General features: G+C 41.8%; 1 protein-coding gene across 7 annotated transcripts in view; it reads left to right on the top strand.

Moving 5' to 3' along the window:
• The window catches only part of CR2 (complement C3d receptor 2), a 194513-nt gene that overhangs the window by 91568 nt on the left and 88492 nt on the right, over window positions 1–14453 (top strand). For 6 of the 7 annotated variants that reach the window (XM_065594550.1, XM_065594552.1, XM_065594555.1 and 3 more), the window contains 2 exons: window positions 3486–3671; window positions 7369–7554. In XM_065594550.1, the coding sequence (XP_065450622.1) occupies window positions 3486–3671; window positions 7369–7554 (372 nt within the window). Of the gene's footprint in view, window positions 1–3485; window positions 3672–7368; window positions 7555–12928; window positions 13023–14453 lie in introns of all 7 variants that reach the window. The other variant, XM_065594556.1, reaches the window with a different exon arrangement.

Here is a 14453-nt window from a genome sequence, read left to right as displayed (position 1 = left end):
AGCTAAAATACAAAATCCCAGTGACTTCAGCCTGCAACCGTATGTTATTAGCTTGGGACTCTTCTACATTTCTTCTCCTCTTGGATACATTTACAACATTGTCTGTGACCAAGCTGCATACTAGACATTTGCATTTTTCCCCACAGTTTTGTTATAGCTTTTATTGCTACTTCTTGTACGTGTTCTGCTGTGTGTGCATTTCCTGATGTTTCAGTTGTTTCTGTAAGGAAGACATTCCCTTCTTCTGTTGTCACACAAGTGCGTACAACAGGATCATTGTGGACATTGCTCACCCGTCAAGACTCCGGTTAACAATTTTACCCTCTAGACTTTTTGCATACTGCTCAATTTCTCTTTCATACACTTTGTCCAGCAATTTGCCTGTGACATCTGCTCTGTTTGGTGGACTGTATCCTGGTCTTAATGACTGAACCATGTTAATGAAGTGTGGGTTCTCAATCACACTGAAAGGAGAGTGTGTTGCATAAACAAATGGCAAATTTTTTCATCAATCACCTCTTTTTGTAATCTGCTGATTCTTATCACAAATGTACCTATGGTTGTTTCTGGATGATGGAGTGTGTGTGTGTGTGGTGGGTTTTTTGTTTGTTTGTTGTTTGTTTGCTACAGGTGATATACTCTGGCTATGTGACATACATGATGTGACTGAAACACTATCATTGGCAGATAACTCTGAAAGTATAGAAAATGATGGTGACCTCAAAGGTGGATAGTCTTCAGAATCCTGTATGTTGAGGATGGATTCTCCTAAACAAAATAAGTCAATGCAGTTATTTAATTATTATTACCATGCTGCTCACTTAGTATTCCTCATTGAATTCACTGACACTCAGTACTACTTTAAAGGTGGAAATTGTAAAAGGAAGATCTGCCTATTTCAGCTATTTATTTTTTATCACAACTGCATCTAAAATGATAGTACCACAGAGTAACAGCTATATTTTTTGCTCAAATATGAGAATTCAAGAATAGTCCAGAAGGAAGACAGGCAGTCCTTAACAAAGAAGTATGAAATAAAAAAAGTTTACCGGTCTGAAGATCCTGCGTGTTCAGACATGTTCCTTTCATCATCTTGAACGCAGCTTCCTCCTGAGAAGAAACGCTTCTCATGATGTTTCATTTGGGCAACCAGGCTTTGCATTTCTTGGTTGCACTCTCTGCATTTTGCATGCATACCTGTCTTACCCACAAGTAGAGGAACTTCATTAAAATATTCCCAAACTGGGTCTCTTTTACGGCCTGCTGCCATTATAGGTTTTTCCGTTCTCGTGAGCAACTGGTATGTTAGATCTCAAATCAAGGGAGGCTACACTCAGAAAGACCTCAAGACTTTTGAAATACGTTGCTCAAACAGTTTCGCTTTTCTTTCTACTGCCTGTCTCTCCCTTCTCACATTTATCTCCAGACTTCAACTTGTCCAGCTCTATTCCACCCCCAACAATCTTCTATTAATTGGACTTTTTGAAACTTTGCACTTCTAGAGAGGGGTAAGGGATTGACTGTGTACACAAATTTGCAGAGGGACAATAGAGTTGAGGTCTGTTATTTCTCACCTCTCGATATTATTTATTTATTTTATTTAAAAACATTTTTGCTGTTAACAAGCATGTTATCTCTGGAGACACAAATCCACAGTTTGAGAACTGCAAAACTAAGCATCTCTGATGGTATCTTCTAGACTGAGCACTGAGTCCCATAGGGTAGAGAGAAAGATTAACCAAAATAATTTATACAGAACCCCCTGGAACCTCATAAGATTGGGTTTATCAAGCATTCTTAAAACTACAATACCCACCTGCTGAAGTGAAAAAACAGATTGACAGAGCCAGAAAAGTACCCAAAAGTCACCTCCTACAAGACAGGCCCAACAAAGAAAATAACAGAACACCACTAGCTGACACCTTCAGCCCCCAACTAAAACCTCTCCAGCGCATCATCAGAGATCTACACCCTATCCTGAAAGATGATCCTTTACTCTCACAGATCTTGGGAGACAGACCTGTCCTCGCTTACATACAACCCCCCAACCTAAAGCAAATACTCACCAGCAACAACACATCACTGAACAAAAACACTGACCCAGGGACCTATCCTTGTAACAAAGCCTGATGCCAACTCTGTCCACATATCTATTCAAGTGATATCATCATAGCACCTAATCACATCAGCCATACCATCAGGGGCTCGTTCACTTGCACATCTACCAATGTGATATATGCCATCATGTGCCAGCAATGCCCCTCTGCCATGTACATTGGCCAAACTGGACAGTCTCTACGCAAAAGAATTAATGGACACAAATCTGACATCAGGAATCATAATAGTCAAAAACCAGTGGGAGAACACCTTAACCTGTCTGGCCATTCAATGACAGACCTGCGGGTGGCTATCTTACAACAGAAAAACTTCAAAAACAGACTCCAAGGAGAGACTGCTGAGCTGGAATTGATATGCAAACTAGATACGATCAACTCAGGATTGAATAAGGACTGGGAATGGCTGAGCCATTACAAACATTGAATCTATCTCCCCTTGTAAGTATTCTCACACTTCTTATCAAACTGTCTGTACTGGGCTAGCTTGATTATCACTTCAAAAAAAATTTTTCTCTTACTTAATTGGCCTCTCAGAGTTGGTAAGACAACTCCCACCTGTTCATGCTCTCTGTATGTGTGTATATATATCTCCTCAATATATGTTCCCCTCTATATGCATCCGAAGAAGTGGGCAGTAGCCCACAAAAGCTTATGCTCTAATAAACTTGTTAGTCGCTAAGGTGCCACAAGTACTCCTGTTCTTTTTTTGGTCCCTAATCCATGAACTATGGCAACTCTTTTACAAAACTTTTCTTAAACATTACATGAATATATTGTCTCATACTATAGAATTAGAATTTATAATCCCTATTCCATGATGAGAGATCTTTGAGCTATAATGTATCTTAATTAAAACTGTCTTTCACAAGGTGTTTTCCTCAAAATGCATTTTATCCAAAAAAGCCAATTTAAATAAAAAAATCTGTTTCTTTTTGAAAAAGCATAGATTTTTATCCACCCTGTGTACTCTTCTATAGATTGCTCTCTTGGTCTCCTTTGCCCTGTACGTTACCTTCATTCATGTTACCCTCTATTGTTGCAACTGTCTCTCTGAGCCTGTGTTGCGTTAGATCATAAGCCCTGTGAGGTGGCAGAATGTCTTGTTTTGCACAATGTACTTAGTTTACATTACCATACATGCTCAGGGTGAGGGATACATGATAAATTATGTAAAATTTTAATGTACTGCAGTTTTGTATCGAGGCCATTCAGAGAACTATCTTCAAAGCTGTAATGAAAACAAGTACATCCAAATTGTCCCCAATAAAATCATTTGTAACTTCTCAAAAACAAGTATTCTGTTACAACAGACTACTGAATATCTTTCATAGTTAACTTTTTCCCTTTCTTGTCTGTCTCTATTGCTAGGCATTTGTGATTCTCCTCCAAGATTGAGTTTTGCTGAGCTGCCTGGGCCAGTGAACAATTCCTATCCTGTTGGAGCCAAACTGAAATACTCCTGTCGCCCAGGATATGTTTTGAACCCTGGAAAGTCTCCTTATGTTACATGTCTTCCAAATTCAACATGGTCAGTAGACCCTGAGTTTTGTGTAGGTGAGTGTCTTTGTTGCTTTTCCATTTCAATTGATATGCGAGCTATCTTGACACAGTTAGGAATCTCTCTTCTATTGGGTAAGTGGTTCACAGTTAAACACTGGTATCCATAGACACTTTCTAAATACATTTTGGAAGTTCTTTGTTATATTAGTAGTTGACTTTAAAAATTGTAGGTTGCTTTAAGAGCAGCTAAAATACAAAATTCCAGTGACTTCAGCCTGCAACCGTATGTTATTAGCTTGGGACTCTTCTACATTTCTTCTCCTCTTGGATACATTTGCAACATTGTCTGTGACCAAGCTGCATACTAGACATTTGCATTTTTTCCCCACAGTTTTGTTATAGCTTTTATTGCTACTTCTTGTACGTGTTCTGCTGTTTGTGCATTTCCTGATGTATCAGTTGTTTCTGTAAGGAAGACCTTCCCTTCTTCTGTTGTCACACAAGCACATACAACAGGATCATTGTGGATATTGCTCACCCGTCAAGACTCCGGTTAACAATTTTAACCTCTAGACCTTTTGCACGCTGCTCAATTTCTCTTTCATACACTTTGTTCAGCAATTTGCCTGTGACATCTGCTCTGTTGTGTGGACTGTATCCTGGTCTTAATGACTGAACCATGTTAATGAAGTGTGGGTTCTCAATCACACTGAAAGGTGAGTGTGTTGCATAAACAAACGGCAAATTTTTTCATCAATCACCTCTTTTTGTAATCTGCTGATTCTTATCACAAATGTACCTATGGTTGTTTCTGGATGATGGAGTGTGTGTGTGTGTGGTGGGTTTTTTGTTTGTTTGTTGTTTGTTTGCTACAGGTGATATACTCTGGCTATGTGACATACATGATGTGACTGAAACACTATCATTGGCAGATAACTCTGAAAGTATAGAAAATGATGGTGATCTCAAAGGTGGATAGTCTTCAGAATCCTGTATGTTGAGGATGGATTCTCCTAAACAAAATAAGTCAATGCAGTTATTTAATTATTATTACCATGCTGCTCACTTAGTATTCCTCATTGAATTCACTGACACACATTTATCTCCAGACTTCAACTTGTCCAGTCTATTCTACCCTCAACAATCTTCTATTAATTGAACTTTTTGAAACTTTGCACTTCTAGAGAGGGGTGAGTGATTGACTCTGTGTACACAAATTTGCAGAGGGACAATAGAGTTGAGGTCTGTTATTTCTCACCTCTCGATATTATTTATTTATTTTATTTAAAAACATTTTTGCTGTTAACAAGCATGTTATCTCTGGAGACACAAATCCACAGTTTGAGAACTGCAAAACTAAGCATCTCTGATGGTATCTTCTAGACTGAGCACTGAGTCCCATTGGGTAGATAGAAAGATTAACCAAAATAATTTATACAGAAACCCCTGGAACCGCATAAATTGGGTCCCTAATCCATGAACTATGGCAACTCTTTTACAAAACTTTTCTTAAACATTACATGAAAATATTGTCTCATACTATAGAATTAGAATTTATAATCCCTCTTCCATGATGAGAGATCTTTGAGCTATAATGTATCTTAATTAAAACTGTCTTTCACAAGGTGTTTTCCTCAAAAAGCATTTTATCCAAAAAAGCCAACTTACATAAAAAAAATCACTTTGGCTCTGCCCACATGGGGGCTTGGCCCCGCCCGACCCAAGGCCACCACCCCCATCCAGCCTCTCAGCCCTTGTTGCATCAGACTCAGTCCACAGGGGCCTGAGGCATGGGGGGGCCAGAAGGGGGTGAGCAGGGAGAGGCATGCCCATGCCGCATGGCAGTGACAGATACCCACTGCCCCACCCCAGTACCTGGGGCTGGCTGGCTGATGTGGCACCACACCTCCGCTAGCCTTGAGACCCCGGAAGCGCTTCTGCCTGGGAGAAGGGTTGTTGGCGCGGCTTCTGCCTTGGAGGCTAAACTCTATCCCGTATAGTGAGATAGCGTTACTACCCAGCGCCTGCTGCTGTGGGATGGGGATGTCTCTCCTGCCCATAGTTGGAGGTAGGCTAGGGGAAAGAAAAAGCCACTTAGAATAGCAGGTAAAGGTGCAGCTGCTGTAGCTGACCAGTTTTGGTAAAACAAGGTTTGGGGTGTAGGACTCCTAAAGATTATAAAATGAGCAAGTTCTCCAGTTATAGCCTTAGGTTTGTAACTGTACAGAAATGGATTTAACAAATTTTATTAAAGCTAATGTTAACCTGTGTATTAGATCATTTTAAGAAAAGAGTGTCTGTACGTCTGGGTATATCGCTTAAATTATCCAAAAGTACAAAATTTGGTTTGAAAGTCATAAGGTCCATATAGTACATAAATTGCAGTATCCCAAATTAAGGTTAATAAATTCAGTGATACAGTTAAGGTATTAGCATCCAGGATCAGTTGCCCCTTCGAAAATACAATACAGAACATCGGGAAGTATTTCAGTTATTTTCCCGACTTTGCTTCTCGTTGGCACTTGTCCTCATGCCTGTCATACAGTGTCGATGCATCGCATGAGAAATATGAAAGTCAGCTGTCAGAGAGAGCTTTCCACCAGCTGTTTTCCTGTGTTTCTAAACCCATACATGTTTCATGTACTCTTCTATAGATTGCTATCTTGGTCTCCTTTGCCCTGTGCGTCGTCGTCTTACAGAGCGACATGAATGGTTGAAACAGTCTCTCTGAGCCTGTGCTGCATTGGATCATAAGCCCTATGGGTGGAGCAATGTCTTGTTTTGCACAATGTACTTACCTTACGTTACCACACATGCTCAGCAGGGCCAGCTCTAGGCACCAGCCTTCCAAGCATGTGCTAGGGGCGGCACTCCCCAAGGGGCAGCACTCCAGCTCCCTTTTTTTTTTCTTCGGGCGCCGGGAGCTGGCCCTGAGCAGTGGTGAGCTGCGGCAGTGGGGGAGCGCAGGGAGGGCCGCAGGAAGTAACCCTCGGGGCGGGGGGGAGGGGGAACGCGCAGAGGAACCACTCCCCTGCCCCTCCCCCCCAGCTCACTTCCACTCCACTGCCACCTGCTCCCCCAAGCGCGCCACCGCTCGGCTTCTCCCCCCTCCCTCCTAGGCTTGCCGTGTGAATCAGCTGTTTTGCGGCAAGCCTGAGAGGGAGGTGGGAGAAGCCAAGTGGCGGCGGCTTGATCAGGGGAGCAGGCGGAGCAGAGGTGAGCTGCTGCGGTGGGGGGCGTGGGGAGGGATGCAGGAAGTAACCTTTGGGGTGGGGGCAGAGGAACTGCTCCCCCCCCACCAGCTCACCTCCGCCTCCTCCCCCAAGCACGCCGCCGCTCCGCTTCTCCCCCCTCCCTCCCAGTCTGGGAGGGAGGAGTAGGAGGGGAAATGTGGGAGGAGGCAAGGCTGGGGATTTGGGGAAGGGGTTGGAATGGGGTGGGGAAGGGGCGGAGTTGGGGTGGGGCCGGGGGGCGCGGGAAAATTTTTTTGCTTGGAGAGGCAAAAAACTTGGAGCTGGCCCTGATGCTCAGGGTGATGTATACATGGTAAATGTAAACTTTTAATGTACTGCAGTTCTGTATCAAGCTCATTCAGTAAACTAGCTTCAAGGCTGTAATGAAAACAAGTACATCCAAATTGTCCCCAATAAAATCATTTGTAACTTCTCAAAAACAAGTATTCTGTTACAACAGACTACTGAATATCTTTCATAGTTAACTTTTTCCCTTTCTTGTCTGTCTCTATTGCTAGGCACTTGTGATTCTCCTCCAAGATTGAGTTTTGCTGAGCTGCCTGGGGCAGTGAACAATTCCTATCCTGTTGGGACCAAACTGAAATACTTCTGTCGCCCAGGATACATGTTGGGCTCTGGAAAGTCTCCTGTAGTTACATGTCTTGCAAATTCAACATGGTCAGTAGACCCTGAGTTTTGTGTAGGTGAGTGTCTTTGTTGCTTTTCCATTTCAATTGATGTGCAAGCCATATTGACACAGTTAGGAATCTCTCTTCTGTTGGGTAAGTGGTTCACAGTTCAACACTGGTATCCATAAACATTTTCTAAATACATTTTGGACAGTTCTTTGTTATATTTATAGTTGACTGTGTATTTAAAAAAAGGAAAAAGGAAAAAAAAAAAAGGCAGACTGCTTCCCTGTCTTTGTAGGCTGCTTTAAGAGCAGCTAAAATAGAAAATTCCGGTAACTTCAGCCTTCTGTGCTGAATACTCTCCTCTTAATCCTGTTGAGGAATTGGTTTACCACATTTCTTCCTGGTTTTTAGGCCGTGTGCTGAATACCTGCCTTTCTAGAACATCAACGTCTTGTTATGTAACAGTAGATCTAAACTTAAGAACAGTGCTGTTCTTCTCTACCAGAGACCCCATTGTCCACATAATGGTCCTGTGACTGGGAGGCGTTCAGTACACACCAGTGAAGTTACTGGAATTTGATACTCTGCCTATGCGGGTCAGCTTTAAATGGAGGTATAAAATAAAGGACATTTAAGCTTTAACCCTCTTTAGTTTCCCTAATGACCTTGGTTCTTATCATGTCACATCTTTTAACTTCATTAAAGTGGGTGCCACAGAACACTGGACAACTACAGCTTGGTGTGGTTAAATTAATCGTGTTCATAGTATTTCCTGTTGATAGTATAGGGAGCATCAAAAGTACTGCAATAAAGTGAAACACTTTGTGATAAGTGTCTGTCTTTTTTGAAAAACTGTAATTGCTCTATCCCTGATAATGAATTGTAGAATTTAGCCATACTGAATTCACTGTACTAAAAGTATTGAATAATGTGTTACAAACTTGGTCAAAATACTAATTCGTAACAAAACTTAGCGAATACTTCTCTTGGCTTCATTTTTGCAAGTTTCCTCATCTCAAGACTATATATGCTATATACGATGCAGAAGTCCCTAGTCAATGCAATACTACAGTAACTAGTAAAGAGATATACAATTGGATACTGATGAACCTTAACTCTGCCTCCTTGTGCATATGTTTTTAAATTATGATTTAATTTGTCATATTGAATACTGATGGGACTTTCTTGAATAGCCTTAGACTCACCTACTCTGGCCTGCTGGCTTGAGAAAATACTTTATATATAGGCCCTGATTCAGCAAAACGCTTAGTGCCTTCTTAAGTCCCAGTGACTTCAGCGGGACTTGTTTTGCTGAATCGATCAGGCCTTAGTAAATAGGTCACAATTTTTACATGCCTTGTCTGCATTGAGAATTTTTTTTCCCCAGTACAGTCATAAAGTTAGCACTTTTTCTCTTTGCATGGATACAGTATATCTATATTGAACTCCATAGAGATATGGTGACTTTTTTTGATACAGTTCATTCTTCGTGGGAATAAGTCTACTGCGGGGGAAAAAGCATCATGAATAACTCTTGTAGGGGCAAAGAAAATTTCTTCCACTGAGCTTGACTGAGGAACACGCAGTTCTTAACTGTCTAAAATCAGGATTCATGTACGAAGAAAATTAATAACAAATATTTACAAAACGCATAACAAGCCTGTAGAATGTACTGCCACAAAATGGAGGCAAGGAACATGGTAGGATTCAAAAAAGGATGAGACACTTAGAACCTGGTCCGGAAAACACAAATGTGCTTCATATTGCTCATGTGAACAGTCTGCTGTGTCATAGACTTTAAAACTAGAAGGGATTGTTACATCACAGGCTACTTACATTTCACCAAGTTATTCCTTTACTGAGCCCAAAAACTTGTTTTTGACTAAAGCATATCTTCGAGAAGGACAGCCGGTCCTGATTTGTAGACTTGCAGAGACTGAGAATCTGCCATTTCCTCTGGTAATTTGTGCCCATGGTTAGTCACCCTCACTATTAAAGACTTTTGTCTTATTTCCATTTTGAATTTGTCTGGCTTCACTTTCCAGTTCCTGGTTTTTGTTCTGCTTTTCTCTGCTAGATTAAAAAGCCCTTTAGAACCTGGTATCTTCTCCTTGTGAAGGTCCTTAGTCGCTGTAATCAAGTCGCCTCACAGTCTCTCTTGACAAGCTAAACAGACTGAGCTCTTTAAGTCTCTCACTGTACGGCATTTTCTCAGGCCCATGAATATGTTTTTATGGCTCTTCTCTGCACTATCTCCAGTTTTTCAACATCATTTTGAAAATGTGGACACCACAACTGGGTACAGTATTCCCGTATGGGTCTCAGCAGTGCTGTATACATTGCTATCACCTCCCTATTCCTGCTCCCCTGTTAATACATCAAGGATCACATTAGCCCTTTTTGCCCTAGGATCCCACTGGGAGCTCATGTTCAGTTGATTGTCTGCTGTCACCTCAATCCTTTTCAGACTTTCTGCTTCCCAGGATATAGTTTCCCCGTTCTCTCGGCAGGGCCTGCATTTCTTGTGCCTAGATATATAATTTTCCATTATACGATACAAGAATGCATTTTGTTTGAACAGACCTAGGGGATCCAAATTGCTTTGTAGGACTGCCCTGTCCTCATTTATCACTTCCCCCAATCTTTGTGTCCTCTGTGAATTTTATCAAGAGTGATTTTTGTATGCTTCCAGACAACTGATTAAAATGTTGAATAGCATCAGGTCTAGTACCAATCCCTGCAGAATCCTACTAGAAACATGTTTGTTTGATAATGATTCCCACTGATGACTGCTCTTTGAGATGTCCATTAGCCAGTTCTTGTATGCAGTGGTGGTGTAGCAATGTCAGTCCCAGGATATTACAGAAGCAAAGTGGGTGAGATAATATAATTTATTGGACCAACTTCTGTTGCTGAGAGAGACAAGCTTTCGCGCTTACGCACCACTCTTGGTCTGGGAAATGTATTCCAAACCTGAAGAAGAGCTCTGTGTAAGGTTGAAAGTGTCTCACTAACAGAAGTTGGTTCAATAAAAGATATTACCTCACCCTCTCAGCCAATTCTTAGTCCATTTTACTTGTGCTCTATTGATACTGAAGTGTTAATTTGTGGTATTAAGTCCAACAGTTTACAAAAGTCTAGGTATATTACATCAGTTACATTTATCAAACAAACTTGTAACTTCCAAGAAAAGGTCAGGCTTATCAAACCTGATTTTTTCCATAAAACCATATTGATTGGTATGAATTATATTTCTGTTCTTAATTTCTTATGAATTGGGAAAATTTTGCCTTACACTGCTCAAGAGGTCAGAATAGATTTGCCCTTGGAATTGATGAATCCCACAATACCTTTAAATTATTATGCCTGTGAGTGAGGTTATGTTAACTAGTGTATAGTTACCTAGGTCATTCTGCTTTCCCTTTTTCGAATACTGGCACAAGATCAGCGCTCTTCCATTCTTCTTGAATGTCCTGGTACTCTAAGAGTCATTAGAAGTTAATCAGTGGGCTAGAGATCTCCTTGGCCAACTTTTTAGGACGCTTGGGTGCAAGTTATCCCAAGGGTTTGGTTTAACAATGTTTATCACTAGCAGCAGATGTAGTTTAACTTTCTCTTTAATTACTAATAACCTGAAAGTACTTCATCAGACTCTTCTGATGAGACTATGTTGTCATGCTTCTTTCCAAATACAAAAGGGGGAAATTTACTGAACACTTCTGTCTTTCCTGCATTATAATTGTTCTACCATCTCCATTTAGTAACAGGTTTGTACCATTACTAGGCGTGGTAGACTCAATGTATCATCCAGACTACTGAGAATCTGTCACCCCTGCCCTCTAACCGGGGTGCCTGTTACAATGCTTTGCTGCTTTATCCTCCAGTCTGGACTGTTCACAGGTACCTGGGAGTGATTTGCACATTGGAGGCTATGTCTCAGCCAGCCATACCTTGGCTCTCACCAGCCTGGGTTATACTGCAGGGTGACCCCAACATACTCCTAGTATTCGTTTTGTTTTTTTCCCGCCAGAGAAGTATGCCTTGTATTGTCTGGGAGAGGTCTGGGCAATACAAATTCATTTAAAGTCTGTATTTCTTCAATAGAAATAATATGCACACACCTTGTTACCCAAATAGAGTTTCACAGACACTGCAATTTAAACACACTGGATTAGATCTAACAGATTTATTAACTACAAAGAGACTTTAAAGTGAATGCAAGTAATGAGGCATAAATCCGAAATGGTTACAAGAGAAGTCAAGATAAAACACAACTGGTGCCCAAGTTAACGAACTATGTTAAGTTTCATTTTGCGTTTACCACATGCTCCCAGCAGTCTTACTGACCAAACTTCTTAGGTGAGGACCCCTTCTTCAGCTTAGTGGCAGCTTCCTTGTCTCTTCTAGGGCAGTGATTTGGTGGCCAGAGTGAGAGGGAGGAGGGGTGTCTGGGAGTTTGTCCCTCCTTTTTTGTAGGTCCTGCCCCTTGGAAAACATTCCCAGCTCACAAAAAGTCTATAAGGAAAGAACTTTCCTGCTGCTTTTCCTCACTTTTTTTGTAGTTTGTTTTTGATTCCTGCCTGATAACTGCTTACTACTTAAATGCAAATTAAGCAGAGCACACATTCATTTGAGACAGAGCTGTTTGCCAACTTGTGCTGTGGTTTGCAACATGAGTTAACATTATACAGGGAAATCTTATAACTTCACATACACTGTTGCCATGCATTTTATTGGGACAAAATTGACCAGTAAACTATAAATTTTCAGATACCTCACAAGGCATACTTTGTACAAATATTATTACAGCATTCTCCAGGGGGTGGACACAGGTACATTTTCTTACAGTAGAATTTGTTTTGTTCCTAATGAACTTCAAAACCTTATTCTTATTGTCTGACTCTTTCACTGATGTCTTTAGCTCCCCATATCAATTTTTACCTTTCATAATTTATGCCATTTATCCTCCCCTCTCCTCCCCCCCCAATGCATTATGTTGCTTTTTATTTGTAATTGCTGCCAGTTGAGGTCAATGGATCTACCCACATGAATATGGTTATGTATATGAGTTTTCAGGATCTGGGCCTTAACATGTACAATAGGAATATTTGCACTTATATTAAATCTGCAAGGGGATCTTAAATCTCTAGATTCAGGGTATAAGGCAACCACTGTCTGTGTGGGATTAGAAAGCATCACCCCACTTCCACTTCTCCTCACTTCCCATGGGCATGTTACAAAACTATCCATAATGTGGGTTGTAAGATTTCCTCTGTAGCCGTTGGTGCTGACCGCTGTTGTACAGGACAGATACTGGACTCCAAGGTCATTGGCTTTGATCTGCCATGGTATTTGCTATGTTAGGGGGTGCAAGTTAACATATCCCCTTTCTCCCGTTAAGGTAATATGAGGTAATGCTAATATTAGCTTCGTTCTCTTCTAGGAAGAGAATGTAAATCACGAGAACTAGAAAATGGCAGGGTTCGTTTCACGGATCTCCGGTTTGGTGCAACAGCAAACTTCTCCTGTAATGAAGGGTGAGTGGCAAGTTGCTTCTTTTGACTAATGAAAAGAACCCAGATTGGTGTAAAAGTGCTGGTGAAGTCTGGCAAAATGAGACTAGAAAGCCTGCTTAACTTCAAGAACACAAGTGAATGGGGGCTATAAATCTGTATCCATGGGCTTGGTCCTTGTTAAGAATTACACCTGCGATTTTTCAAAGGAGTTGAAGGAAGAGAGCCACCCAGCTGCGGTTGTCATGCAATGGGAGATGGGCACCTAACTCGCTCAGGTGCTTTTGAAGATCCCAGCCTAGAGCCCCCATGGTATCATCCAGCAGGGGTTGGATCTTGGGTCATGAGATTGAGTCCCACCTCAGGGGTCATGTGGCACTTACTGTCCCGTGCCATCTCTCCCTTGTTACAGGGGTTTCTGTCTGGGTGCTGGGAGCTAGTGGCAGAATATTGCCCATAAAATGCCACACCAGGTAGAAGCAGACCTCTTCCTGCTCTACCATAGCAAATATTTGTCTCTCCCTCCCTTATAGATGTCAGTATTACCGAGGATAGCCTCAAGTGTATGTGTTGCCTTTGTCCATATGGGTTATGTTGCCAAGCCTTGGGGAATGAAAAATAGCTTGTGGCTTCATTGCACTGAGCAGGTGTGTGTTGGATTTTTGAGGTCTCAAAGTTAAAGGCCAGAAGTGTATATCCCATATATACCAACACTTCCCAGGGACCCACATACTAAACTCAACCAAAATTAGTCTAAAATACTACAGCCCACAGGAGCTTAGACCATTATGTGCTATGGGCAGAGAATAGGAGAGCCTGAGGTGCATAAATTCCTCGCGCCCCTGTCGTGGCAGGGAAATGTTGAAGTGAGATATATTGAGATAATCCTGACAAGTGACCTGTTCTCACATGCTACAGAGGAAGGCAAGAAAACCCCCAATGTCACTGCCAAGCTGACTGGGAGTGGGGAGGAATTTCTTAACGACCCCACATACTAGAGCCTGAGCATGTGAGCAAGAACCAGCAAGCCGCCAAGCACTGAGGTGAGAGTGTTTGATGCCACCTCAGAGTCCTGGTCTCCCCCATCCAGTGTCCCATCTTCAGCCATGGCCATCCCTGATGGTTCAAAGGAAGGAGATAAAAGAAACCAACTCAGAATACATTGGGTGGGGAATCCCTGCCTGACTGCTGCAGGGGACTGGCTGAAATCCTGAAGCGTGAGCCATTAGGAACATAACACACACACTGGAAACAAACCCCAGGGTTGCTGAGCCCTGCCATCACAAGCAACCCATCATATAATTGCACCCATTAACTTGCCTGGCGCGCTGTCTCTCAAATTACGTTAGTTGCCCCCACAACTACTATTGGGTGACTGCTCCTGAACCCCATCTTTCCGATGGTTAGAAACCTAATTTCCAGCCTGAAGTTGTTCATGGCCAGTTTTTACCCTTT

This window comes from Chrysemys picta, chromosome 4 (assembly GCF_011386835.1).
Source record: "Chrysemys picta bellii isolate R12L10 chromosome 4, ASM1138683v2, whole genome shotgun sequence".
In the NCBI taxonomy this organism is placed as follows: domain Eukaryota; kingdom Metazoa; phylum Chordata; order Testudines; family Emydidae; genus Chrysemys; species Chrysemys picta.
Note: the sequence above shows the minus strand (reverse complement) of the source record. Positions and strands in the feature narration are given on the sequence as shown.